Source organism: Podarcis muralis, chromosome 7 (assembly GCF_964188315.1).
Source record: "Podarcis muralis chromosome 7, rPodMur119.hap1.1, whole genome shotgun sequence".
NCBI lineage: Eukaryota > Metazoa > Chordata > Lepidosauria > Squamata > Lacertidae > Podarcis > Podarcis muralis.
The window spans coordinates 88,280,333-88,307,598 of record NC_135661.1 but is presented as its reverse complement, the minus strand read 5'-3'; the positions used below and the strand labels follow the sequence as shown (position 1 = coordinate 88,307,598).

Below are 27,266 nucleotides of genomic sequence, written 5' to 3'. Positions count from 1 at the left end.
GCAATTCCTCTCATCTCTGTCTCTTTCTCTGCCAGAGAGTAAAAAAGGAAAAGATTTAAGCATGTGGACTAGAAACTTAGAACATGGATAGGCAAACTAAGGCCCAGGGGCCAGATCCGGTCCAATCGCCTTCTAAATCCGGCCCGCGGACTGTCCGGGAATCAGCGTGTTTTTACATGAGTAGAATGTGCCCTTTTATTTAAAACACATCTCTGGGTTCTTTGTGGGGCATAGGAATTCGTTCATTCCCCCCCCCCCCCCCTTCAAAATATAGTCCGGCCCCCCACAAGGTCTGAGGGACAGTGCACCGGCCCCCTGCTGAAAACGTTTGCTGACCCCTGACTTAGAAGATCACACACACACAGGGGAGCACAGCAGATATTAGGTTCAGGGAGACAAGATGCCACTGTGAGTGTGGTTACTGGGGCCCAACAACCGAAGATGCTTGCTGCCTTCACACCCTCAAGGATGCTGGACCAGATAGGCCAGGGGCCTCATCCAGCAGGGATCTTGTTGGAATCATAGAATTGTATAGTTGTAAAGGACGCGGGTGGCACTGTGGGTTGAACCACAGAGCCTAGGACTTGCCGGTCAGAAGGTCGGTGGTTCGAATCCCCGCAATGGGGTGAGTTCCCGTTGCTCAGTCCCTGCTCCTGCCAACCTAGCAGTTCGAAAGCATGTCAAAGTGCAAGTAGATAAATAGGTACCACTCCGGCGGGAAGGTAAACGGCGTTTCCGTGCGCTGCTCTGGTTCGCCAGAAGCGGCTTTGTCATGCTGGCCACATGACCCGGAAGCTGTACGCCTGCTTCCTCAGCCAATAAAGCGAGATGAGCGCTGCAACCCCAGAGTCGGCCATCACTGGACCTAATGGTCAGGGGTCCCTTTACCTTTTAAGAGACCCTAAGGGGTCATCTAGCCCAACCCCATGCAATGACGCAATAATCGCAGCTAAAGGATCCCTGGCAGGTGGCCGTCTACCTCCCTGCTGTAAAACCTCCAAGAGACAATGGAATCATAGCATTGTAGCGTTGGAAGGGACCCCCAGAGCCCATCTAGTCCAACCCCCCCCCCCCCCCGGAATCTCAGCCACTGCATGTCATTCCCTTTGCTGCCATTTCTGCTCAGTGTCCTTCAACCTGGTTTAGATTTGTGTCCTTCTCCGCAGTCCACCACTACGGGAGAGCAGTGATCATGTTTGGCGTTCCCTACGTCTACACCCAGAGCCGAATCCTGAAGGTGAGTCCGGCGTCTCCTCTCTGCCTGCGCATTCAAGCTGGGCTCCCTGCCTCCTTCCTCCGTCTTGGCTCCGGAGCAGGTGATTCCCAGGAGCCGCCTCCTCGAGGCTGCGCGACTCTCCTGGGGCTCCACCGGCGCAAAACAAACCTTGGCGTCTCCTGGATACAGGGAGGGCGAAGAGGATGCCTGTTCCCAGCTCCTCTTCTGCCGAGCTGGAGGTGGGAATTTCTGTACAGCAAGCAAGGAGGGGAAGCTGTTGTGACGCACGTTTTACGGACCTTTGTTGGCAAGGTGATGTCTCAAGAAGATGAACTGTGCACTGCTTAAAGAAGAGCTTTGAAGGCAGCCTTCACCAGGAAGGGGCTGGTGGGAGTTGTAGTCCGACAGAGCCAGAGGGTGCCTGGTTGGCAAGGCTGTGTACATGTTGGGATATTGCCAGCCCCGTGCTACAACCCCTGGCAGAGAGTCTGGGATCTGAATTGGCTGACTTGATCCCAATTAAGTCAGATTAAGGAGCCGCCAGCCTGCTTCCAGGAAAGAAATAAGCTTTCAGGAGAGACCTAGCGCTGTCAAAATCCCGGCCCAGGGTTCTGCTGGATTTTCCTTCGTTGTATTTAAACGGCTTCTTGGAAAAGGGTTAAGCCACTGGTTCACAAACATTTTTTGGGGGGGACACTGCCCCCTTGGTTCCACACACTCACCCCTGTGCCCCCAACGCTGTAAAATGCACTGGGGATACCAGGAAATGCAGGTGGGGAGAGTAGCTCTTGGGCCCGGATCCTGCTCACTGGTTTTCCATGTTGGGCACCTTCTGGTCGGCCCCCCTGTGAGCACAGGATGCTGAACTATCTATCTATCTATCATCTATCTATCTATCATCTATCTATCTATCTATTTATACATACATACATACATACATACATACATACATACATACATACCCCGCCCTCCCCAGCCAAAACCGGGCTCAGGGCAGCTAACACCAGGTAGAAAAACAATTGATTAAAATACAACTTAAAAACAAGATTAAAATACAACATTAAAATACAGCCTCATTTCAGTAGAAACTCAAATCAAAAACTTTTTGGGGATGAAAACGTCAAATCTTCCCTAAGGCCAACTATCCAGACTGGTCCTACGTGGGCCAGAAAAAAGCCAGGGAAGTCCCCAAATAGGAGTTCCATCACAACAGGAGAAAGGAAAAAGGAAAGAGGGGGAGGGGATCAAGTTAATTCCAGGCCAAAAGGCAGGCGGAACAACTCTGTCTTACAGCCCCTGCGGAAAGAAATCAGATCCCGCAGGGCCCTGGTCTCATGAGACAGAGCGTTCCACCAGGCCGGGGCCAGTGTTGAAAAGGCCCTGGCTCTGGTTGAGGCTAATCTGACTTCCTTAGGGCCCAGGATCACTAGGGTGTTGCTATTTATGGACCTTAAGGTCCTCCGTGGGGCATACCAGGAGAGGCAGTCCCGTAGGTCATTATAACTAGATGGGTCATTGGCTTGATCCAGCATCTTACAGCTTTGGGTCTGCATGACCTACCAAGGAAGACAACAGCACAGCAAAATTCAAAACCGTTGCAATGAGCTGCGCTTCTATTCTGACGTCAATGAACACCATACAGTGGGTCCTCTGGATACGAATTCGTTCCGGGGGTTCGTGCGCACCCTGAAAAATCCATACCCAGAGGCGCTGTTTCTGCGCATGCGCAAGCGGCAAAACCTGGAAAAATACTTCTGGGTTTGCCGCTTTCGCAACCCGAAGTTTCTGTTACTCGAGAGTAACCTAACCCGAGGGTCTACGGTATGGCGGAATCTGTTCAACAACACATGCCACAATGCCAACTTTTCAAAGTCTGAAAGTCATTTGCAGTTCCGGGGCCTCCCCCTGTGTCTTATCAAAATCCTTCTTAAATTGTGGCACCAAGAATTGGACACAGTATTCCGGGTGTGAGTCTGACCAAGGCGGAATAGAGCCTATTGCTTTCCTTGATCTGGACACGGATGCGGCTGAGAATAGCTGGACAGTTAGCCTTGGTGAAGACCTGATGTTTTCATCCCCAAAAAAGTTTTTGATTTGAGTTTCCATTGAAACGAGGCTGCATTTTAATGTTTTAATGTTGTACTTTAATCTCGTTTTTAAGTTGTATTTCAATCAATTTGGTTTTTTTTATCGGTTGTTAGCCGCCCTGAGCCCTGTCTTGGCTGGGGAGGGTGGGGTATAAATAAAATTTATTATCTATCTATCATCTATCTATCTATCTATCTATCTATCTATCTATCTATCTATCTATCTTTATTTATTTGCATTAGCGTTCTTTGCTGCTAATTTTCACATTCAGATCAGCGGATTTTGGCATGCAGGGAACTGCATTTGTATCTGTGTGTGTGTGTGTGTGTGTGTGTGTGTTTTCTCACTGGGAGCGGGGAGGAGATCCGAAAAAGGACACACAAACACACACAGAGACCTCCATGGCAGCCCCCTTCCCCCAGGCCCGTCTAGACTACCTGCGGGACCAGTTCCAGATCCGCGAAAACGACTTCCTGACCTTCGACGCCATGCGCCACGCAGCCCAGTGCGTGGGGAGAGCCATTCGCGGCAAGACCGACTACGGCCTGATGGTGTTCGCTGACAAGGTTTGCCGGGTGGCGGGGCAGAAATCCTGAGCAGCGGCACATTGTTCCGCAGACTCGGAGGGGGAGGTGGGTGGGTGGGTGGGCAGTGGCGGGCACCCATTCTCCCCAGGTAACATGCCCCACGACTCTCGGCAGCGCTTCGCGCGGGCGGACAAACGGGGCAAGCTCCCGCGCTGGATCCAGGAGCACATCACGGACGCCAACCTCAACTTGACGGTGGATGAGGCCGTGCAGGTGTCAAAGTTCTTCTTGCGCCAAATGGCCCAGCCGTTCCGCAAGGTGAGTGGCGGGAGAGGAGGGTCCGGGTTGGCTGACTTTTAACTGGGCTGGAGGAAGGAACTCGGGGAGTGCCAACGCTCCACAGGTTAGGGGGAGCAATACTTGCCTTGCCCCGGGTACAGGCAACCCACGCTATGTCACTGGGATAAATGGCGTTTCTGTTTCCCTCGGCCAATAAGGCGAGATGAGCGCCGCAACCCCAGAGTCGGCCACGACTGGACCTAATGGTCAGGGGTCCCTTTACCTTTGGACTGGAGGGGGTGGCGGGTATGAGGACGAGCCCTTCCTACTCCTGACCCCAGATCCCGTCCTCTCTTTCGCCAGGAGGACCAACTGGGTCTGTCTCTCCTCACCTTTGAGCAGCTGCAGTCGGAGGAGACGCTACGCAAGGTGCAGGAAATTGCCCACCAGGTGTGAGGCGAGCAGGAAGAGGAAGCAGAAAGCACAAATGGGGGTCTCCCCGCAGCTCCTGCCTCGGCCTGGCCCACCGGCGGAGATGAAATCAGAGGGGCCAAACTGTCACGGATTTTATACCCCACACACCCAAAAAGACTCTGCTTGCCAGTTCCAGATTTTGGACTCAGGTTGCAATAAAATAGTTTTTTTGGTTTTTCTTAAGTGCTGAGTGTTATTCATTCTGAACAGGGCTGCCTTCAGATGTCTTCTAAAAGTCTGGTAGTTGTTCTTCTCTTTGATATCTGGTGGGAGGGCGTTCCACAGGGCGGGTGCCACCACCGAGAAGGCCCTCTGCCTGGTTCCCTGCAACTTGGCTTCTCGCAGGGAGAGAACAGCCAGAAGGCCTTTGAAACTGGACCTCAGCGTCCGGGTAGAACGATGGGGGTGGAGACGCTCCTTCAGGTATACTGGACCAAGGCCATTTAGGGCTTTAAAGGTCAGCACCAACACTTTGAATTGTGCTCGGAAATGTATTGGGAGCCAGTGTAGGTCTTTCAGGACCGGTGTTATGTGGTCTCGGCGGCCGCTCCCAGTCACCAGTCTAGCTGCCGCATTCTGGATTAGTTGTAGTTTCCGGGTCACCTTCAAAGGTAGCCCCACATAGAGCGCATTGCAGTAGTCCAAGCGGGAGATAACCAGGGCATGCACCTCTCTGGCGAGACAGTCTGTGGGCAGGGAGGGTCTCATCCTGCGTAGCAGATGGAGCTGCCCTGGACACAGAATTGTCCCGCGCCTCCATGGACAGCCGTGAGTCCAAAATGACTCCCAGGCTGCGCACCTGGTCCTTCAGGGCCACAGTTGCCCCATTCAGGACCAGGGAGTCCTCCATACCCGCCAGCCTCGTCCCCCCAAAAACATTCCTTCTGTCTTGTCAGGATTCAACCTCTATCCGTTAGCCGCCATCCATCCTCCAACCGCCTCCAGGCACTCACACAGGACTCTTCCCCTTCTCCCCATCCACTAAATTAATGAAGCAGACAACATTCAGCAGTCACTGGTCCAGTATCCATTTACAACCATTTATTTGGGGCAGAGAGATATGCTTCCTGTTGCATAAATACAATAAATATTGTGACTTTGGCTGGAGGGAAATAGCAGCGATTTTTTCCACTGGGCGGGGGGGGGGGGAGAGGAGTGCAGCTTTACCTGGTCGTACGCAAAGAGTTAAGGCAGCAGCGGAGTGGGGGGCAGAGACCCTCCTGTCCAGCTGCTTTGGGAAGGGCCACCCACTGCCCCCCCCAAAGGTCCTGAGAATTAACAGCCTGTTTGTCCTGATTGCAGGGGGGCCAGACCTGATCTCCATCCCGGCCCACCTCTTGCAGGGAAGACCCCTCATGCAGCCCCAGAGGCCCCAGGGAACAGGGGCTTTCCAGCTGTGGGATGGTGGGGGGGTCTCCACCTGGTGCAGGACCCCCTGCCCTGGTTCCGGCAGCCCCACAAGCTCAGCTGAAGGCTGGCCGAGGGGAGGAGAGAGAGGCTCAAGCTTCGGCCCAGCCTAAAGGCAGCAGCGAGGGAAGCGCAGTGGGAAGAGGGGCCAACCAGGCCTAAGTGGAGCTGCTTTGCATGAGGTCCTGGGAGCTGGAGCTCAGCGTCCGGGCGCCGGTCAGGGTTCTGCTGCTGGGTTGCTGCAAAACAAACAGACAAGGCTACAGCACTGCAGGAAAAGCCAGTTCTAGAAGAGTTTGGATTTGATATCCCACTTTATCTTTTTTTTTTTTTTAATAATATTTATTAAAGTTTCAAACAAAATTACAGTAATACAAAAAAGAAAAAAGAGAAAAAGAGAAAATACAAAAAACAGAAAAAATAGAATAACAATTAAAAGCAAATCAGTATTTCCATATCTTGTCTTTCATTCACTTATTTCCCGGACCTCCTCACACCTCCCTTTTTTGCATCCCAAATCAGTTATTTAATTCAGCAAATCCTTTCCCTTTTTGTTCTTATCTTAATCCTTGATCTTAATATATTATTACTTCAAGTTCCCATCTATTAACAATCCATTTTTACCTAAACCTTAATAACATTGCTGCTAAGACCACTTAACTTCATTCCAACATCATTCTAACATTCATTAATTTTGCAATATTTCTGTAGATAGTCTTTAAATTTCTTCCAATCTTCTTCCACCAACTCTTCTCCCTGGTCTCGGATTCTGCCGGTCATCTCCGCCAGATATCCCGCTTTATCACTACCCTAAGGAGTCTCAAAGCGGCTAACATTCTCCTTTCTCTTCCTCCCCAAAAACAAACACTCTGTGAGGTGAGTGGGGCTGAGAGACTTCAGAGAAGTGTGACTGGCCCAAGGTCACCCAGCAGCTGCATGTGGAGGAGCGGAGACGCGAACCCGGTTACCCAGATTACGAGTCCACCGCTCTTAACCACTACACCACACTGCTTCGGCTGCAACCCCTTCCTTTGAGGCTCTGCCTAAAAGAGCATAAACATAAGAGCCCAGATTCCTGTTCTCACTGCGGCCAACCAGGTGCCCATCACGGAAAACCCACGAGCAGGACCCAAGTGCGAGAGCAACTCTTGCCTGCTGTGGTATCCAGCCACTGGCATTCAGAAGGCCTTTGACCGCAGAGCCCAGCCACCGTGGCTAGTAGCCATGAATTTATCTTTGCAGTTCTTTCTAGTAAGTACCATAATGATCATGATTATTTGTCGGCAGTTTGCAGAAATCAATTATCTCCAAATGTGGCGGCCTTGAATTTACGAGTCGGGAGTCAGTGCCGTCCAGCAGAAGGGAGCGTTTGGGAGACTCTGAAGCTGCCCCCTGGGCTCGCTCGTCAACAGTTCGGATAATCAAGGTGTTTCTCTTCCTTAATTTATAACTAGTATCTTGTAAACTTTGGCTCAACTTTATGTTTGGCACTGCCTAGCAAAGTGCTCAGCGCAGCCCAGCTTCACGTGGCCTCACAGTTTAGGGGAGGCAGAACAATAAAACCATGAGATGAAACGATAAATTAAAACATCAAAACGAAGCACTAAAAGGAGTTAAGAAATAAAATGGAAGAGAAGATAAAAACAAATGCCGAGGGTTGTTTATAGAGCAGAAATTTGCCTTAGAGCTCAAAACCCTGATTCAAGCATTCGGCAGCCATCTTAAAGCCCGCTATCTCATCCTCATTTAAAGCCACCCAATTTGGTTTTCCTGTGGCAGCGAGTTACACAGATGCACTTCTAAGGGGCTGTACGCCAGCATCTTCCAAACTGACTGGCAGGCCAGCAGCGCCAGGAAGGCACAGGCCAGGGCAGGGAGTGGCAATGCAAAACCTTTGCTGGCTGGGCTGCCAGGGCCCCCAGCCACAAAGGAAACTGACCCCCCAGGATGTCCTGCATGTGAGGCAGGGCTCTGTCCCCGCAGCCTTGCCACGCAGCCCTGGCACCTTGCCCCTCCTCTCCCCTGCCACAGACTCACCGTCGGGGACGCAGCAGCCGCTCTCTCGCCCACGTGCAAGACGTTCAGGGAAGTGGCCCTTTTCATCCTGTCCAAAAAGACAAACGCCTGTCAAGTTCTGATGCACCTGTGCATGCCTGGTTTCCGAGCACAATTCTAAGGGTTGGTGCTGACCTTTAAAGCCTTAAACGGCCTCAAAGGCCCAGGATACCTGAAGGAGCGTCTCCAGCCCCATCAGCCCGGACACTGAGGTCCAGCGCCAAGGGCCTTCTGGCGGTTCCCTCGCTCCCTGCGAGAAGTGGGCCTTCTCGGTGGTGGCGCCTGCCCTGTGGAACGCCCTCCCACCAGATGTCAAGGAAATAAACAACTCTCTGACTTTTAGAAGACTTCTCAAGGCAGCCCTGTTTAGGGAAGTTTTCAATGTTTGATGTTTTATCGCGTTTTTAGTACAGTGGACGCTCGGGTTGCGAACGTGATCTGTGCAGGATACATGTTCACAACCCGCAGCGATGCATCTGCGCACACGCGGGTTGCAATCCGGTGCTTCTGCACATGCGCAAAGCACGATTTAGCACTTCTGCGCATGCACGACCACCAAAACCCAGAAGTAACCTGTTCCGGTACTTCCAGGTTTTGGCGGGTCCGTAACCCGAAAAAACGCAACCTGAAGCATCTGTAACCTGAGGTATGACTGTATTCTGTTGGGAGCTGCCCAGTGTGGCTGGGGAAACCCAGCCAGATGGGCGGGGTATAAATAAATTATTATTATTATTATTATTATTATTATTATTATTATTATTATTACTGACTTTTTAACGAATCATGGAATTGGAAAGTTGGAAGCAGCGCTCCCCTCCCCCTGGTAATCTAGCGCAACCTCCTGAAAGGCAGGAATCGCAGCTCAAGAATCCCTGACTGATGGCTGTCCAACCGCCAGCGAATCGTGAAGTTGGAAGGGACCCCCAAAGGTCATCTATTCCAGCCCTCTGCAACAATGCAGGAATCTCAGCTAAAGCATCCAAGACAGGTAGCCACCCAGCCTCTGCTTAAAAACCTCCAAAGTCGGGAAGAGGGGAGCACCTTCCCAGGGAGCCTCTTCTACTGTCAAGAGTTCTTCCCCTCAGAAAGTTCTTCCTAATATTTAGTCAGAATATCCTTCCTTGTAACTTGAAGCCATTGTATCGGTTCCTGCCCTCCAGGGCAGGAGAAAACAAGCTTGCTCCGTCAGCCCTTCATATATTTGAAGATGGCTGTCATCTCACCCTCTCCGTCTAAAACACCCCCAACTCCCTCAATCGTTCCCCGCGAGAACGGTGTTTGTGTGCGAATTGCTTGCTTGGAGGCAAATGTTCCTGCCTCCAGGTTCCAGGGAGACCCAGACTCACCCTGGGGCCGAGGCTGCAATGGGGCGCCGTCCGCCTTCCCCTTTGAGTTTGGAGACGAGTTTCTCGCTGCCTCGCTTGAGGGACTCGCGGAAGCGGGAAAAGGAACTGCTGCGCCTCAGGTTCCCAAGGGAGTCCTGGCAAAAAGGGAGGGATCACAGACTTGTGTAAAGGTAAAGGTAAAGGACCCCTGGGCGGTTAAGTCCAGTCAAAGGCCACGATGGGGTTGTGGCACTGATCTTGCTTTCAGGCTGAGGGACCCGGCGTTTGTCCGCAGACAGCTTTCCAGGTCATGTGGCCAGCGGGACTAAACCACTTCTGGCACAACGGTACAGTGCGACAGAAACCGGAGCGCACGGAAACTCTGTTTACTTTCCCACCGGAGTGATACCTATTTATCTACTTGCACTGGTGTGCTTTCGAACTGCTAGGTTGGCAGGAGCTGGGACAGAGCAACGGGAGCTCACTCCGTGGTGGGGATTCGAACCGCCGACCTTCTGATTGGCAAGACCAAGAGGCTCAGTGGTTTAGACCACAGCACCACCTGTGTCCCTCTACAGAATTGTAGAGTTGGAAGGGACCCAAAGGATTGTCTAGTCCAATCCCCTGAAATGCAGGTAAAAAGGTAAAGGTAAAGGGACCCCTGACCATTAGGTCCAGTCGTGGCCGACTCTGGGGTTGCAGTGCTCATCTCGCTTTACTGGCCAAGGGAGCCAGCGTACAGCTTCCGGGTCATGTGGCCAGCAGGACTAAGCCGCTTCTGGCGAACCAGAGCAGCGCACGAAAACGCTGTTTACCTTCCCGCCAGAGCAGTACCTATTTATCTACTTGCACTGGTGTGCTTTCGAACTGCTAGGTTGGCAGGAGCAGGGACCGAGCAACGGGAGCTCACCCCGTCATGGGGATTCGAACCACCGACCTTCTGATCGGCAAGTCCTAGGCTCTGTGGTTTAACCCACAGCGCCACCCGCGTCCCTCTGAAATGCAGGAGCCACAGTTAAATTCTGCTGCGGGTGCAAAGGGTAACACAATCTTTCTGCAGACTAGGGTGGGGAGGTGGGGTCAAGACCTAAAAACAGAGAAGAGGTGGGGAAGCCCCCCAAAGCAGCCCCAACACAAACCTGGCTATACAGGGCGCCTCTTCCGGGTCCCGTTCTGCTCTCATCTGAAAGATGCAGGGGAAAGGATGGAGAGAATAAGATAAGGTTGCCAGACATCCCTGTTTCCCGGGGACAGTACCCGGATTTACAAATTAGCCCCCTGACAAAATCCATCTATTTAGCAGGAAAAGTTGAAAAGTGTCCCCAGATTCATTGAAAAAAATCTGGTAACCTTAGAAGAAGATGATCCTTACTTTTCTCACCCTGACCTAGACACTGTGATCCATGCGACGGTCACCTCCAGACTTGATTATTGTAACTCCCTCTACGTGGGGCTGCCCTTGAGACTGACCCAGAAACTCCAGCGGGTGCAGAATGCTGCAGCGAGACTCCTTACGGGGTATTTGCTGCGAGATCACATTCACCCGGTGCTATACCAGCTGCACTGGCTCCCGATGGAGTACAGGATCAGGTTTAAGCTGCTGGTTTTAACCTTTAAAGCCCTATACGGCCTAGGACCCTCGTACCTCCGGGACCGCCTCTCCTGGTATGTCCCACAGAGGACCTTAAGGTCCACAGAATACAACATTTTGGAGGTCCCAGGTCGCAAGGTGGTTAGATTGGTCTCAACTAGGGCCAGGGACTTTTCAGCTGTGGCCCCGACTTGGTGGAACGCTCTGTCAAAAGAGACCAGGGCCCTGCGGGACTTGACATCTTTCCACAGTGCCTGTAAGACGGAGCTGTTCCGCCTGGCCTTTGGTTTGGACTCAGTCTGACCCCCTCCTTTCATAATCCTCATAGAACTCTAGCCCAATGGTTGCCATTAACCTGATTCTGAATTAGTTTTAGAATGAATTGGTTTTAGAATGCTGTGTTACTTTTATTGTTGTTAGCCGCTCTGAGCCCGGCTTCGGCTGGGGAGGGCGGGATATAAATAAATTATTATTATTATTATTATTATTATTATTATTATTATTATGCACGGTTTGCCGCTACATTGCCCTTCCCCAAACTTCCCTCTCCAGACTCTGCTGCAGAGAAACGCAACTGCAAGCCGACTGCTCACCGCCTCTGCTGACGCCCAAATCCTGGTCGTGTGTGGACAGAATTTCCTTGTAGAGCTCTTCAGCCTGTTGGTACTTGCCCTGCTTCAGGTAAGACGATGCCTGGGCGAGAAAAGAGGATGGTGGTTTTAGCTGGGTGGCACCGTACCCGATGACGTCACCTGTTTCCCTACTGAAAAAACAATTAACTAGAAAGAAGGTTCTTTTTATCCTATGTGGTGGTCTTCTAGTAAGGTTAAGGCTTATTGGGAAATGATATATAATGAAATGAAAAGGATGTTTAAAATAAGGTTTGTAAAAAAAAAACTCAGAAGCTTTCCTTTTGCGCATTACAGTGGTACCTCGGGTACCTCGGGTTAAGTACTTAATTCGTTCTGGAGGTCCATTCTTAACCTGAAACTGTTCTTAACCTGAAGAACCACTTTAGCTAATGGGGCCTCCTGCTGCTGCCACGCCGCCAGAGCACGATTTCTGTTCTCAACCTGAAGCAAAGTTCTTAACCTGAAGCACTATTTCTGGGCTAGCGGAGTCTGTAACCTGAAGCATATGTAACCTGAAGCGTATGTAACCCGAGGTACCACTGTATAGGAACAGAACTACCCAAACTACAGCGATTTATTCATGTATGCGACTACTGTGGAAAGAATGTTACTTGTCCCAAAATGGAAAGAAGTTGAAGTTCCAGGAAAGGAAGAACGGATACAAAAACTTATGGAATATGCAGAAATGGCGGGACTCACCGGTAGAATAAGAAATCAAGATAACAAACTTTTTATAAAAGAACGGAAATGGTTTATTGAATGTTTACAGATAAACTGTAAACAGATAAGAAAAATTGGCAGGATTATTGTAATAACCTGCCGTTTCATAAGAGTTTATACTTAAAGAAGATGAATAAATGAGTTAATTAAGTTAATTTGGATACGCAGAAGATATTAAAAATAAATTTAAGGAACCGCAGAAAGAGGGGGAAGGAAGTCGAGTTTTGAAATGTCAAAATGATTGTAAAATCAGTGAAATGTATAAACCTGAAAAATGCAAAAAGAAAAAAAATAGAAAAAGAAAAAACAAAAAAAAAACCAATTATCTAGCTTTTATATCATTCTAATTTTATGTACTGGCAATGAAACCCTTTCTACAGGACCTATTCCCCTGTAGGTCTAAGTTGAACTTTGCACTTTGATAACCTAGGCTGAATTTTAGCTGGTTTTAATTTGCACTGACAGCTGGAACCTCCGGCTGAACATTTTTTCATCTCCAAGAGCAGCCTAACCTTTATAACCTGGGAAATCCTGCTTGCGGGTTTCCCACGGAGGAATCCGGTTCCTTATTTTTTCTATTCTTCCGCAGTCATATTGCATGCATATATATATTATGGCTGATCTTTGCAATCGATGGCTTGTTCCGGAGCTGCGCCAAGGGAGCAAAGCCATTGCAAAAATAAATAAAAGATAAAGCTCTAAAGTAGCTGTTGTGCCAATGCTGCAAATATTGAAATGCGTGTTGTTTGTGCACAAGAACACCTCATCGCTGTTGTTAAGGTAAAAGGTAAAGGTCCCCCTGCCCGTACGGGCCAGTCTTGCCAGACTCTAGGGTTGTGCGCTCATCTCACTCTATAGGCCGGGAGCCAGCGCTGTCCGAGACACTTCCGGGTCACGTGGCCAGTGTGACAAGCTGCATCTGGCGAGCCAGCGCAGCACACGGAACGCCGTTTACCTTCCCACTGGTAAGCGGTCCCTATTTATCTGCTTGCACCCGGGGGTGCTTTCGAACTGCTAGGTTGGCAGGCGCTGGGACCGAATGACGGGAGCGCACCCCGCCGCGGGGATTCGAACCACCGACCATGCGATCGGCAAGTCCTAGGCGCTGAGGTTTTACCCACAGCACCACCCGCGTCCCGTTGTTACACTACATTAAAAACAGCCCACATACTGAATCATTATGAACCATTTCTAAATGAAACACCAGCACCGAGAGAGTCAAAAGGAGCCCGAAAGTCTAACAGTCCTGCCATGACCAGGGCGGTCGTGTTGCTGAATAGTTCCAAAGTCATCTTCTATAGTAGATCCTGTCTGTGAAAAGTCCACCCATCTGGGAAGCCTGCCCAGCAACAACCTTGTCATCGTTTGGGCTGCACCAATCATGGGAGGCTTTTACTCTTGACTTCTGTGTATTTTTTTTCTACTGTATTTTATTCTTGTAAATCATTTTGGGACCTTTTGATTATTAAGAAAGTCAATAATAAACTCACAGAGGAGAGGTCTATTGATGGCTACTAGCCACAATGACCATGTTCTGCCTCTGGTAGTTGGAGACAGCGATGCTTCGGAATGCTTGGACTACTGCAATGCGCTCTGCGTGGGGCTACCTTTGAAGGTGACCCGGAAACTACAACTAATCCAGAATGCGGCAACTAGACTGGTGACTGGGAGCGGCCGCCGAGACCACACAACACTGGTCTTGAAAGACCTACATTGGGTCCCAGTACGTTTCCTAGCACAATTCAAAGTGTTGGTGCTGACCTTTAAAGCCCTAAACGGCCTCAAAGGCCCATTATACCTGAAGGAGCGTCTCCACCCTCATCGTCCAGCCTGGACACTGAGGTCCAGCTCCGAGGACCTTCTGGTGATTCCCTCACTGTGAGAAGCCAAGTTACAGGGAACCAGGCAGAGGGCCTTCTCAGTGGTGGCACCCGCCCTGTGGAGCGCCCTCCCACCAGATGTCATAGAGAAGAACAACTATCAGACTTTTAGAAGACATCTGAGGGCAGCCCTGTTTAGGGAAGCTTTTAATGTTTAATAGGTTATTGTATTTTAATGTTCTGTTGGAAGCCGCCCAGAGTGGCTGGGGAAGCCCAGCCAGATGGGTGGGGTATAAATAAAAAAATATTTTTATTATTATTATTATTATTATTATTATTATTATTATTATTATTGCCAGTTCTTAGGTTCTTGTGGAGCCTCCAGCTCCAGAGGCAGTCTACCTTGTTTCCTAGGTCCCTAGGGTTATTTGGCCACTGTGAGGATACTGGACTAGATGGACCTCTAGTGGCCAGGCTCTTCTGAAATGTCCTGAAAAGTAAACGTCCTCTGGCCGACACACACACACACACACACACACAACGTCTCCCCATCGTTTACCAGGTTGTTCTTAGTCTTGGCCACGTTTGGGTCATCGGGCCCCAGCCGGGTCTGGTAGATGCAGAGAGCCCTCTGGTAGTACTGCTCCACCTCCTCAAACTTCCCTTGGTTCTGGCACAGGAGCGCCAGGTTGTTCAGCTGCTTGGCCACGTCTGGGTGATCGGTGCCCAACACCTAAAAAAAACAAGAGTGGGTAAGAGATTCTAGCATTAGGACCTGGGAGAGACCAGGGTTCAAATCCTCCCACTGGGTGTGACCTCGGGGGACAGTCACTGCCTCTCTCAGCCTGGCCTACTGAAGGAATGGGTTTCTGTGCGGTCAGTTTGAAACTGACCCCAAATCCCCATTTTTCCTCCTCCAAGGGAGCATTTCTAAAATGCTCTAACTTGAGCTCTTGAGCCAAAAAACCAGCTGTATAAACAAGTGCTCAAAGCTCTCTCCCTTATCAGTCCGTGACAGCAATGAATGGCCTTGCCAGTTCCAGTAGAGCAGGGATGCCGTGTCTGGGTCTTACATCCTGACGACAAAGACGCACAGACCTTGTCAAGTCTGACAAGAGACCTGGGAACGGCGCCAGGAGTTGGTGACCTCCTGCCCCAAGATAAGAGTATAGGAACAGGAACAACCTTTTATAGTCAAATAGTAAAGGAAGAGGTAACCCTTTTATGGTTAAAAGTACCGGAGCAGGAACATCCGTGATGTCATCCTGCGTGTATGAGCTGACGTGGCTGGATTCCTGGGGAAGGGGGAGAGGGTGCCTGGAGGATATATATACTGCATGAAATTTCTCATTTCTTTGGACTTGCTGTGGACTGACCACGCAAGTGCCTTCTGCTATCCGAGAGCAGAATAAACTCTTTCTCTGAATCAACCTCAGTGTCATTTGACTTCCTTTCTCCCTCCCGGGAGCAACGCAGAGCCCACCAGTCGGTAAAGTCTAAGAAGGCTACACTACCTCGCAGGGCTGAACCCCGAACCCATCCGAAAACATCAGGGGATTAGAACAGTGCTTCTAATTTGGAAATATGGAAACAACGATGAAAGCCAGGATTGAGATTTGGAGTTATGCTTCAAGGTCCAGACCATGGGAAGCCCGAAAAATTACCGTAATAATTGCAATTGGGAAGATAATTCAACCTTTTTTTATTTTAGTTTTTTATTGGATTGTGATTTGATATGTTAATTGGATCTTTTTTATTGGAAAATTAATACAAATGATTTAAAAACAAAACAGTGCTTCCCAGGCTTTTGAGAGCCACTGTCTCCTCAGTTCCAGAAACTCCACAATATTCAGAACAGCAGTCTGCACAACCCGCTAAGGAAGATACTGACACAATAAAATTATAACCGGGAATAATGATTTGCACGTTTGTTCCAAACCCAATGAAAACTATTGAGTTTAATTAGTTCAACAGAACAGATTGATTTGATCCTGTGATGCCAGCTTTACAAAGTCCGGATACTTGTTTTTACGTTTTCAAACCATTTTTGTAAACTCAGGGGAGATGTTTCATCCCTGTTCTTGAGTTTGTTTAAAATCATTTAAGGTTAATGATTTCTCTATTTCCTTCTGAGGAAACTGAATAGTTCTGTGAAACGAGGTTTGTAGCCGGCATCCCGTTAAGGCTTTGTTCAATTCTATTTTTTTCCTTAAACTTTTTGATTTTTGCTATTTAGTTTATTTCTATCAGATAATAATTCTAGTCAATTACTTCTTGTTTCAGGGATTTTCACAGGTTTTCATTTGTTTTGTGTAATTTCTCGTTTGTCTTTTTTGTCTTTTTTCTACTGGCCTACCTTTCAGGGCAGTTGCGGTGGGGATTAAATGAAGGGGGGGGGGACCAGGCATATACCATCTAGAGCTCTTGGGGGGGGGTGAGATATAAATGCATTCATTCTCAGCTTTTTTTCTTTTAAAAAAGCAAGTTTTGGGAGAAAAGAAATGCGAGTTTGTGTACTTTTCTTTCAAAAAATGCAGATTGATGCAGTGCAATTTCCCCCTTTTAATTGCAGAGACCAGAAAGAGGATAATTTAGCCAGCCATATTGTCAGACCATCCTACTGCTAAAATGTGAATTTGAAAGACGGCTTTGTGTATTCCACGATTCTGGTCGGAGTCTGGCGCTCAGTGCTGAGATCTGCATAATCGGAACCTTGTCTGTCTGTATGGTTTCTTTTTCTAAGCAAAGTTAAGTTTCTAGTCCTTAAGACGGGTTGAATACGGTTTTTCTTGGGTTCTCTGGTAAAGCCTGTACCTTCTCTCGGATCTCTAAGGCTCTCTTGCAGAGCGGCTCGGCTTCTGTGTATTTTCCCCTCTTGCCGTAGAGCACGGCCAGGTTATTAAGAGTCGCAGCCACCTGTCAGAAACAGGAGGAAAGGTCTGTTTATTTCTTTTTTAATTTTTTTAAAAAAAACCTTTATTAAGCATTCAACACAAATTTACACAACAATACACAACAATATCAATTCTGGGCTGCATCAAGAGGAGTCTAGCATCTAGATCAAGGGAAGTAATAGTGCCACTGTATTCTGCTCTGCTCAGACCTCACCTGGAGTACTGTGTCCAGTTCTGGGCACCACAGTTCAAGAAGGACACTGACAAACTGGAACGTGTCCAGAGGAGGGCAACCAAAATGGTCAAAGGCCTGGAAACGATGCCTTATGAGGAACGGCTAAGGGAGCTGGGCATGTTTAGGCTGGAGAAGAGGAGGTTAAGGGGTGATATGATAGCCATGTTCAAATATATAAAAGGATGTCACATAGAGGAGGGAGAAAGGTTGTTTTCTGCTGCTCCAGAGAAGCGGACACGGAGCAATGGATCCAAACTACAAGAAAGAAGATTCCACCTAAACATTAGGAAGAACTTCCTGACAGTAAGAGCTGTTCGACAGTGGAATTTGCTGCCAAGGAGTGTGGTGGAGTCTCCTTCTTTGGAGGTCTTTAAGCAGAGGCTTGACAACCATATGTCAGGAGTGCTCTGATGGTGTTTCCTGCTTGGCAGGGGGTTGGACTCGATGGCCCTTGTGGTCTATTCCAACTCTATGATTCTATGATACACCATGTTACATTTTCTACAAGCTACATGCACACGCTTTACGTAGAAAAAGAAGAAAAGAAAAAAATAGAGAAAAGAAGAAAATAAAAGATAAAGGATGGATTAAATAAAATAAAATAAACTTCCGATTATTCTCATTGTACTGTATCTCATTTTGTTATTTTATGCACAGTATCTTATTGTTATTATTTGTTTTTCTGGTACCACTGTATATACAGGGGGTATCAGGGTGGTTCACAGAATAAAATCAAAATATAAAACCACAAAATGCAGAATAAAAATAAAAATAACAGTACAGGGGTACCTCGGGTTAAGAACTTAATTCGTTCCAGAGGTCCATTCTTAACCTGAAACTGTTCTTAACCTGAAGCACCACTTTAGCTAATGGGGCCTCCCACTGCTGCTGGACCGCCAGAGCACAATTTCTGTTCTCATCCTGAAGCAAAGTTCTTAACCCGAGGTACTATTTCTGGGTTAGTGGAGTCTGTAACCTGAAGCGTCTGTAACCTGAAGTGTCTGAAACCTGAACTAAAGGTAAAGGGACCCCTGACCATTAGGTCCAGTCACAGCCGACTCTGGGGTTGCGGCGCTCATCTCGCTTTATTGGCTGAGGGAGCCGACGTACAGCTTCTGGGTCAATGTTGCCAACTCTGGAGAGTCCCATGGACTGCAAGAAGATCAAACCTCTCCATTCTGAAGGAAATCAGCCCTGAGTGCTCACTGGAAGGACAGATCCTGAAGCTGAGGTTCCAAGACTTTGGCCACCTCAGGAGAAGACTCCCTGGAAATCCCAGCATCCTAAAAAGCAGAGACATCACCTTGCCAACAAAGGTCCGTATAGTTAAAGCTATGGTTTTCCCAGTAATGATGTATGGAAGCGAGAGCTGGACCATAAAGAAGGCTGATCGCCGAAGAATGGATGCTTTTGAATTCTGGTGCTGGAGGAGACTCTTGAGAGTCCCATGGACTGCAAGAAGATCCAACCTCTCCATTCTGAAGGAAATCAGCCCTGGGTGCTCACTGGAAGGACAGATCCTGAAGCTGAGGCTCCAAGACTTTGGCCACCTCATGAGAAGAGAAGACTCCCTGGAAAAGACCCTGATGTTGGGAAAGATGGAGGGCACAAGGAGAAGGGGACGACAGAGGACGAGATGGTTGGACAGTGTTCTCGAAGCTACAAACATGAGTTTGACCAAACTGCGGGAGGCAGTGGAAGACAGGAGTGCCTGGCGTGCTCTGGTCCAGGGGGTCACATAGAGTCGGACACGACTAAACGACTAAAAACAACAACAAATCTTTGGGAGCACAAGAGACTCTTCAAAACTTCCAAGGGCGTCCAGAAGAGCTGTATTTTTACTAAGAGAGTGACCTGCCCCTCCCAAGAAAAATGGTGTGATGGCCTGGGATTCGGACTCGGATGCTGAACCTGAGGGATCCCAGCCTGCACAGGATTACCCACCTCCAGAACCAGCTGAGCCGGGGCTGCGGCTTGAGCCTGAAGGGTCCTCACCTGTGCCGGATCCTCAAGTGCAGGCACCAGCTGAGTCTGCTCTGGCTCCTGAGGTGATGGAGGACCCATTGTCTGCAGGTGCTCCACTCTCAGCCCTGTCAGGAGAAGCTGAGGTTGCCTCTGGGTCTGGTAACCCTCCAGCCTCTCCTGAGCTGCAGAGGCTCAGGGCAGAGAGGCGGAGGGAACTAAGTTCCCGCAGGAGGAGTGCTTGCCTCCAGGCCAGGAGAGGTGAGTCACCTGAGGATCGGGGCCGCCCTATGCCTCGGGGCAGATAAAAGCCGGCCAGCCCAGTCCCAGTTTGCGGGAGCAACATTGTTGGTCACCAGTTCCTGCCTCAACCCCGTCCTGCGTTCCTGACCTCACCTGACTCCCTGCCCTGCACCCAGCTCCAGCTTTTACCGACTGCCTCCATATTGCACCTTTGACCTCGGACTGGACTTGGACCTCGCCTCTCGATTAACCCACGGGACCAGCACAGATGATCTCTGCCCCCCACCCATCCAAATACTCCCAGAGGAGAAGACACAAGGAAGAGAAGCCTTAACAGGACCCAAGTATCATCACCCTCCACTGAGCCCCAGATGGACACTCACGGCAGGGTGCTCCACACCCAGAGTCTGCTCCCGGATATCGAGGGCATCGTTCAGCAGCTCTGTGGCCTCCTTGTACTTGTTCTGGTCCCTGCGGCGGAAGAAGTCGGCAGCATGGAAAGAAACAGGAGATTGGAAAATGTTTATTGAATTTATGAGAAATAACAGCTTACAGCTGAAAAGGCTGGCAGCATTGAGATAGATTCAACAGTGTAAATAAGTTTTGATGGATGCAGTAATGGAGTACTGAACGGTATAGTTTTTGTAAACTATGCAGGGATTTATTATACGTAACGTGAACCATGGAAGGAGAAGAAGGGAAGTCGCTGATAACTTAAGGATGTATAAATGAGGACTTTAAATTGTAAAATAGAAAATTTAATTATAGATAGATAAATAGATAGATAGATGATAGATAGATAGATAGATAGATAGATGATAGATAGATAGATAGATAGATAGATAGATAGATGATAGATAGATAGATAGATAGATAGATAGATAGATAGATAGATGATAGATAGATAGATAGATAGATAGATAGATAGATAGATAGATAGATACGGCCTTCAGTTTGAATTAGCCTGATCCTCTATTCCCATTTTCCCTTTCCTCTTCTACGAAGAAACCCTTTCTGGGACCCCACATTTAAATTCTTCCCTGGTCTCCGTGCCGCCCCTAGTAGGGACCAACTTGGCCAGTTAGCCCTGGTGATCATTTGATGTGTACTGACTGGGGTCCCGTCCCCCCCCCAAAAATATGATCCCTGAATTTTTGAATTTTATTGATTTTGATGCTGCATTTTATGTTGTGTTTTATGCTGCTTTTAAGTCGCATTTTAACCAATGTTTTATATTTGCTGTTAGCCGCACCGAGCCCGGTTTTTAAACCAGGAAGGGTGGGGCTTAAATAAAAAAATATTATTATTCTTCTATAGATGCCATGCGAAAAGCATCGGTGCCTCAGCCACACCTGCAGAAGTCCTGAGAAGGAGCCAGCTAGCAGGACTCTGCCAAACATGGCCTCTGAATGCAGGAAATCTCTAAAATGTGCAACCTCAGGTTCCTGCAGAGGATGCTTATAGAATTGGGGAGTTGGCAGGGGCACCCAAAGGCCATCTAGCCCAACCCCCTGCAATGCAGGAATCAAAGCTCTAAGTCTTCTCTTTCCAAGGCTCTTCTCAGCAGCCCCGGACCCTTTCCCACACAACACCCCCCCTGCCACCCCCCTTACCTATAAACCAAGGCTAAGATGTTCAGCATGGTGGCCACATCTGGGTGGCTGTGTCCAGAGCTCTTCTCTAGGTCTTCCAGCGCCTGTTTGCAGAGGGGGACGGCCACTTCGTAGCGCCCCTGGGAGGCGTACTGGATCACCAGGTTGTGGAGGGTCCGCAGCCGAGCCGGGATCTCGTAGCCCCCTTGCTGAGCGGCTGAAGCGGCTGCGCTCGGGTTCCCTCCTGCCGCAGACGAGAGAGACAGGTAAGTCGGGCCCATTGCGGGAGGAGATTCTTGAACCCAGAACCCATCCAAAAATGTCGGGGGGGTTAGAACACTGCTTCTAATGTGGAAATATGGAAACGACGACGAAAGCCAGGATTGAGATTTGGAGTTATGCTTCAAGGTTATGGGAAGCCCGAAAAATTATTGGATTGTGATTTGATATGTTAATTGGATGTTTTTTATTGGAAAAATTAATAAAAATGATTTAACAAAAAACCGCAAAAACCAGTGCTTCCCAAACTTTTGAGAGCCACTGTCCCCTCACTTCCAGAAACTCAGCATTATTAAGAATAGCAGTTTGCACAACCCGCTAAGGAAGATAATGACACAATAAAATTATATGGTAAAGGTAAAGGGACCCCTGACTATTAGGTCCAGTCGTGGCCGACTCTGGGGTTGCGGCGCTCATCTCGCTTTATTGGCCGAGGGAGCCGGCGTACAGCTTCCAGGTCATGTGGCCAGCAGGACTAAGCCGCTTCTGGCGAACCAGAGCAGCGCATGGAAACGCCGTTTACCTTCCTGCTGGAGTGGTACCTATTTATCTACTTGCACTGGTGTGCTTTTGAACTGCTAGGTGGGCAGGAGCAGGGACCAAGCAACGGGAGCTCACCCCGCCGTGGGGATTCGAACCGCCAACCTTCTGATCAGCAAGTCCTAGGCTCTGTGGTTTAACCCACAGCGCCACCCGCATCCCAATAAAATTATAATCGGGAATAATTAATTGCACGTTTGATCAAAACCCAATTAAAACTATTGAGTTTAATTAGCTGAACAAAACTGATTGATTTGATCCTGTGATGCCAGGTTTTCAAAGTCCGGATACTTGTTCGCACCTCCAAGCGCCCTCCCTTTGCCTATTAGTGCTGCCCCCAAGTCACCCCACTGCCCCCCACAAGCGGGAGAAACCACCCACTGGGTTAGAATGTGACCTTCACTGGGGTGGGGTGAAGGTTAAACACAACCCCATGTAACCCAGCCGAAAACTGGCCCTCCTGTCTAGCTGCCAAGAAGAAGACCAGTAGGAGTTTTAGGTTACTAACCAATCTCTTAATTCCACTTTCCCAAGACATTCTATCTCTGACCGCGGGGTCACCACACCAGGGAAGGCAAATAAGAATGAACCCAAGAAGGGGGTGCTGGATCAGGCCAAGGGCCCGTCTAGTCCAGCATCCTGCCTTCACAGTGGCCAACCAGCTGCCTGTGCGAAACCAGCAAAGCAGAATTCAAGCACAAGAGGAACTCTCCCTTCCTGCTGTTTCCATTGACTAGGATTCAGAATCATTGCTGCAACCAACCCCTAAAACAGCAACGCGGGTGGCGCTGTGGGTAAAAGCCTCAGCGCCTAGGGCTTGCCGATCGAAAGGTCGGCGGTTTGAATCCCCGCGGCGGGGTGCACTCCTGTCGCTCGGTCCCAGCGCCTGCCAACCTAGCAGTTCGAAAGCACCCCCGGGTGCAAGTAGATAAATAGGGACCGCTTTCTAGCGGGAAGGTAAACGGCGTTTCCGTGTGCTGCGCTGGCTCGCCAGATGCAGCTTTGTCACGCTGGCCACGTGACCCGGAAGTGTCTCCGGACAGCGCTGGCCCCCGGCCTCTTAAGTGAGATGGGTGCACAACCCCAGAGTCTGTCAAGACTGGCCTGTACGGGCAGGGGTACCTTTACCTTTACCTTGCTATCTAACACAGGCTTCCTCAAACTCCCCCCCCCCCCGATGTTTTTGGCCTACAACTCCCATGATCCCTAGCTAACAGGACCAGTGGTCAGGGATGATGGGAGTTGTAGTCCCAAAACATCTGGAGGGCCGAGGTTGAGGAAGCCTGATCTAACAAGACCATTGATCCATAAAATGAAAGCAATAAACAATGTACTGCAATCGCACAATCAATCAATCGGTAGCTGAACTGGGTTCCTCACCGTCGCAAAAACAAAACAAAAAGAGCCGCAAAAACGCAAAATAAATAGCAAAAACAGGCAGACCTCAGCGTAACACTCAAATCGGAAGCGTAACACTCAAATTGGAGAATTTTCGGCTTCTGAAAAAAGTTTGCAAACCAGAACACCTACTTCCTGGTTTGCAGTGTTTGGGTTCCAAGTTGTTTGAGCACCAAAGCGTTTGAGAACCAAGGGACCACTGTAGTCCTGCCCCCCACCCCAAATGGAGGGCACCCAGTTGGGTAATGCCAGCCTGAGGTGCTGCTTTTGTCCAACTGGAAACAGAAAGTTGACTTGAAGCCAGAAATGAGCTCCCACTGAACCTCTGGACGGGCCTTGATTTCATCACAAGTTGGGGTTAAGCCTCAAAAGACATGCGCAGGTTAACGCGCATCATCGGCCCATGTACGCACCCTGCCTCTGCTCATCGTCATCGTTGGGGAAGAGCGAAGACAGGCTGTCCTTCCTCTGCTCCGAGTCGTCCTTCTCCGCCTGCAAAGAGAGTAAACACAAGTCCCGCATCTCCTGGCTTAATAATAATAATAATAATAATAATAATAATAATAATAATTTATTTGTACCCCGCCCATCTGGCTGGGTTTCCCCAGCCACTCTGGGCGGCTTCCACAGAGACCAAAAATACACTAAAATGTCACACATTAAAAACTTCCCTGAACAGGGCTGCCTTCAGATGTCTTCTAAATGTCAGGTAGCTGTTTATCACTTTGACATCTGATGGGAGGGCCATCTACAGGGCAGGCGCCACCACCGAGAAGGCCCTCTGCCTGGTTCCCTGTAGCTTTGCTTCTCACAGTGAGGGAACCTCCAGAAGGCCCTCGGCGCTGGACCTCAGTGTCCGGGCAGAATGATGGGGGTGGAGATGCTCCTTCAGGTCTACTGGGCCTTTGAGGCTGTTTAGGGCTTTAAAGGTCAACACCAACACTTTGAATTGTGCTCGGAAACGTACTGGGAGCCAATGCAGATCTCCCAGGACCGGTGTTATGTGGTCTCGGTGGCCGCTCCCAGTCCCCAGTCTAGCTGCCGCATTCTGGATTAGTTGTAGTTTCCGGGTCACCTTCAAAGGTAGCCCCACGTAGAACACATTGCAGTAGTCCAAGCGGGAGATAACTAGAGCATGCACCACTCTGGAGAGACAGTCTGCGGGCAGGGAGGGTCTCATCCTGCGTACCAGATGGAGCTGGCAGACAGCTGTCCTGGACACAGAATTGACCTGCACCTCCATGGACAGCTGTGAGTCCAGAATGACTCCCAGGCTGCACACCTGGTCCTTCGGGGGCACAGTTACACCATTCAGGACCAGGGAGTCCTCCACACGTGCCCGCCTCCTGTCCCCCAAAAACAGTAATTCTGTCTTGTCAGGATTCAACCTCAATCCATTAGCTGCCATCCATCCTCCAGAAAGCACAAATTGCAAAGTCAAAGCAGGTGGGAGTTTTTGCTGTGTTCACCAAGAAATGCAGGGAAGATTTATAGCACCGGGTAGCATAATGGCATTTTACTAGACGGACAGATTGTGCAGAATCATTCATGTCATGCAAAGCACCGTTCTGTTGGGGGGGGGGCGGTTATTAAGAAATGAAACGAGAGCTATGAAAGTATCCAGATGACAATGACCACTGGCTGCACAAATCCATCACATGAGATTTTCCCATTAGCGCTAAGTTCCAAGCTCACGTTGCATTCAAAAGAATCATGTTTCTAGGCCTTATGGAGCAAGGCTTTGACTCACACGGGCGGAATGTTTCTGACTTTGCAAAAATGCACCTGTGCTGCAAAGTTGCAGCATGAGCACACAGGATTTTCTGGGGAGAGAAACCCCAGACAGCCCTTTCCTCATAAATGAACCACTTGGGCTATAGAGAGAGGGTACCAAAGGAAGCTTTGGGGAAGGGGCAAAGCTCAGTGCCTCGCATGGAGAAGGTCCCGGGTTCAGTCCCTGAAGGAAGGGCAGGGAAAGACTCCTTCCTGAAGTTCTGCAGAGCCATCAGTGTGGGCAACGTTGAGCGACAGAGGTGGGCGAGTGTGGAGGACTCCCTGGTCCTGAATGGGGCAACTGTGCCCCTGAAGGACCAGGTGCGCAGCCTGGGAGTCATTTTGGACTCACAGCTGTCCATGGAGGCGCAGGTCCATTCTGTGTCCAGGACAGCTGTCTGCCAGCTCCATCTGGTACGCAGGATAAGACCCTCCCTGCCTGCAGACTGTCTCTCCAGAGTGGTGCATGCTCTGGTTATCTCCTGCTTGGACTACTGCAATGCACTCTACATGGGGCTACCTTTGAAGGTGACCCAGAAACTACAGCTAATCCAGAGTGTAGCAGCTAGACTAGGGACTGGGAGCGGCCGCCGAGACCACATAACACCGGTCCTGAAAGACCTACACTGGCTCCCAGTACGTTTCCGAGCACAATTAAAAGTGTTGGTGCTGACCTTGAAAGCCCTAAATTGCCTCAAAGGCCCAGTATACCTGAAGGAGCGTTTCCACCCCCATCATCTAGCTCCGAGGGCCTTCTGGCAGTTCCCTCCCTGTGAGAAGTGAGGTTACAGGGAGCCAAGCAAAGGGCCTTCTTGGTGGTGGCGCCCTCCCTGTGGAACGCCCACCCACCAGATGTCAAAGAGAAAAATAACTACCAAACTTTTAGAAGACACCTGAAGGCAGCCCTGTTCAGGGAAGTTTTTTAATGTCTGATGTTTTACCTTTTTAAACTATTATTATCCATTAATTCTGTTGGGAGCTGCTCAGTGTGGCTGGGGAAACCCAGCCAGATGGGCAGGGTATAAATAATAAAATAATAATAATAATAATAATAATAATAATAATAATAATAATAATACTTTATTTATACCCTGCCCATCTGGCCGGGTTTCCCCAGCCACTCTGGGCGGCTTCCAACAGAATAATAAAATACAATAACCTATTAAACATTAAAAGCTTCCCTAAACAGGGCTGCCTTCGGATGTCTTCTAAAAGTCTGGTAGTTGCTTACCTCTTTGACATCTGAGGGAGGGTGTTTCACAGGGCGGGCGCCACCACCGAGAAGGCCCTCTGCTTGGTTCCCTGTTCAACAAGGCCTGGTGGAATGAATAAGCGAGGGGATCTGGTTAGTTTTCAAAGGAACTGGGGCTTACGGCTGCAGAGAGGCTGCTTGCCTCCGTGGCTCGCCCTCTAACCCTGGGTAGGTTTCGGATTTGCTGGGAGTAAGGACAAGGCACTTTGTGCATGCTTAGAGAGCTCTGTCCAGCATTGCAAATTCAGTAGAAGGCAGCTTCGGGTGTCCCCGCATCTCTCATTTTGGGGACCGAACAGCTGCCACATCCCCCTGTCCATACCTGGTCATCCCTCGGGTCATATTGCCTGAGCTGGTTCAGGAATTCGAGGTGTTTCTTTTCCTCCTCCAACTGCGCCACTGATTCCTCGCTGTGCTGAAGGCGCAGTTGGGTGAGCGCCAACTCGTCCCGCAGCCAGAGGTTCTCCTGGCAGAGACGCTTGACCTGAGCTCGCAGCTTCTGTTTCTCCGCCTCCAGCGACCCGATGTGAGAGGACAGAGCTACCATCATCTGTGGGGCAGAGCGAGATGGGGTTAGAGAAAAGGAAACTGGGTTTGTAGGTGGACTCTTTGCAAACTCTAAACTTCTGGAGCCCCCACGACAACAAGTCCCCCTGCCTGGTTTAAGAGACTGGTGGCTGGATCAAGCCAAATAGCCCACTATCCTTTTCTCACAGTGGCCAAATGCTCCATAGAACCCAGATAGACTGCCTCTGAACCTGGAGGTTCCATAAAAATATCAGGAGAGCCAGGAGAGTCTCTCGTGCTCCATTTGCAGCTCTCAGTTCCATCAGGTGGGGCGGGAGGAAGGGGGGAGGAAATCGTGCCCGAAGTAAACCCGCAGATCAGACCATCTATGCTAGTCTACCACTACAAATCTATGGGAGAAGCGCTTGCGGTCCTTCCCTTGTAGCCCTTGGAACAC

General features: G+C 49.5%; 2 protein-coding genes across 3 annotated transcripts in view; one reads left to right on the top strand and one right to left on the bottom strand.

Annotated features, from left to right (window-relative positions):
* The window catches only part of ERCC2 (ERCC excision repair 2, TFIIH core complex helicase subunit), a 28,722-nt gene extending 23,955 nt beyond the window's left edge, over positions 1-4,767 (top strand). The window contains exons 20-23 of the mRNA XM_028741922.2: positions 1,167-1,237; positions 3,727-3,870; positions 4,006-4,149; positions 4,474-4,767. Coding sequence (XP_028597755.2) covers positions 1,167-1,237; positions 3,727-3,870; positions 4,006-4,149; positions 4,474-4,566 — 452 coding nt within the window. The 3' untranslated portion in view covers positions 4,567-4,767. The remainder of the gene's footprint in view (positions 1-1,166; positions 1,238-3,726; positions 3,871-4,005; positions 4,150-4,473) is intronic.
* Positions 4,768-5,588: 821 nt separating this feature from the next.
* The window catches only part of KLC3 (kinesin light chain 3), a 30,450-nt gene continuing 8,772 nt past the window's right edge, over positions 5,589-27,266 (bottom strand). For both annotated transcript variants that reach the window (XM_028741925.2, XM_028741924.2), the window contains exons 3-13: positions 26,625-26,852; positions 23,691-23,769; positions 21,082-21,304; positions 19,852-19,939; positions 16,949-17,050; positions 14,694-14,867; positions 11,556-11,655; positions 10,511-10,554; positions 9,393-9,526; positions 8,029-8,095; positions 5,589-6,230 (exon numbers count right to left, since the gene is read on the bottom strand). In XM_028741925.2, the coding sequence (XP_028597758.2) occupies positions 6,150-6,230; positions 8,029-8,095; positions 9,393-9,526; positions 10,511-10,554; positions 11,556-11,655; positions 14,694-14,867; positions 16,949-17,050; positions 19,852-19,939; positions 21,082-21,304; positions 23,691-23,769; positions 26,625-26,852 (1,320 nt within the window). In that variant the 3' untranslated portion in view covers positions 5,589-6,149. The remainder of the gene's footprint in view (positions 6,231-8,028; positions 8,096-9,392; positions 9,527-10,510; positions 10,555-11,555; positions 11,656-14,693; positions 14,868-16,948; positions 17,051-19,851; positions 19,940-21,081; positions 21,305-23,690; positions 23,770-26,624; positions 26,853-27,266) is intronic.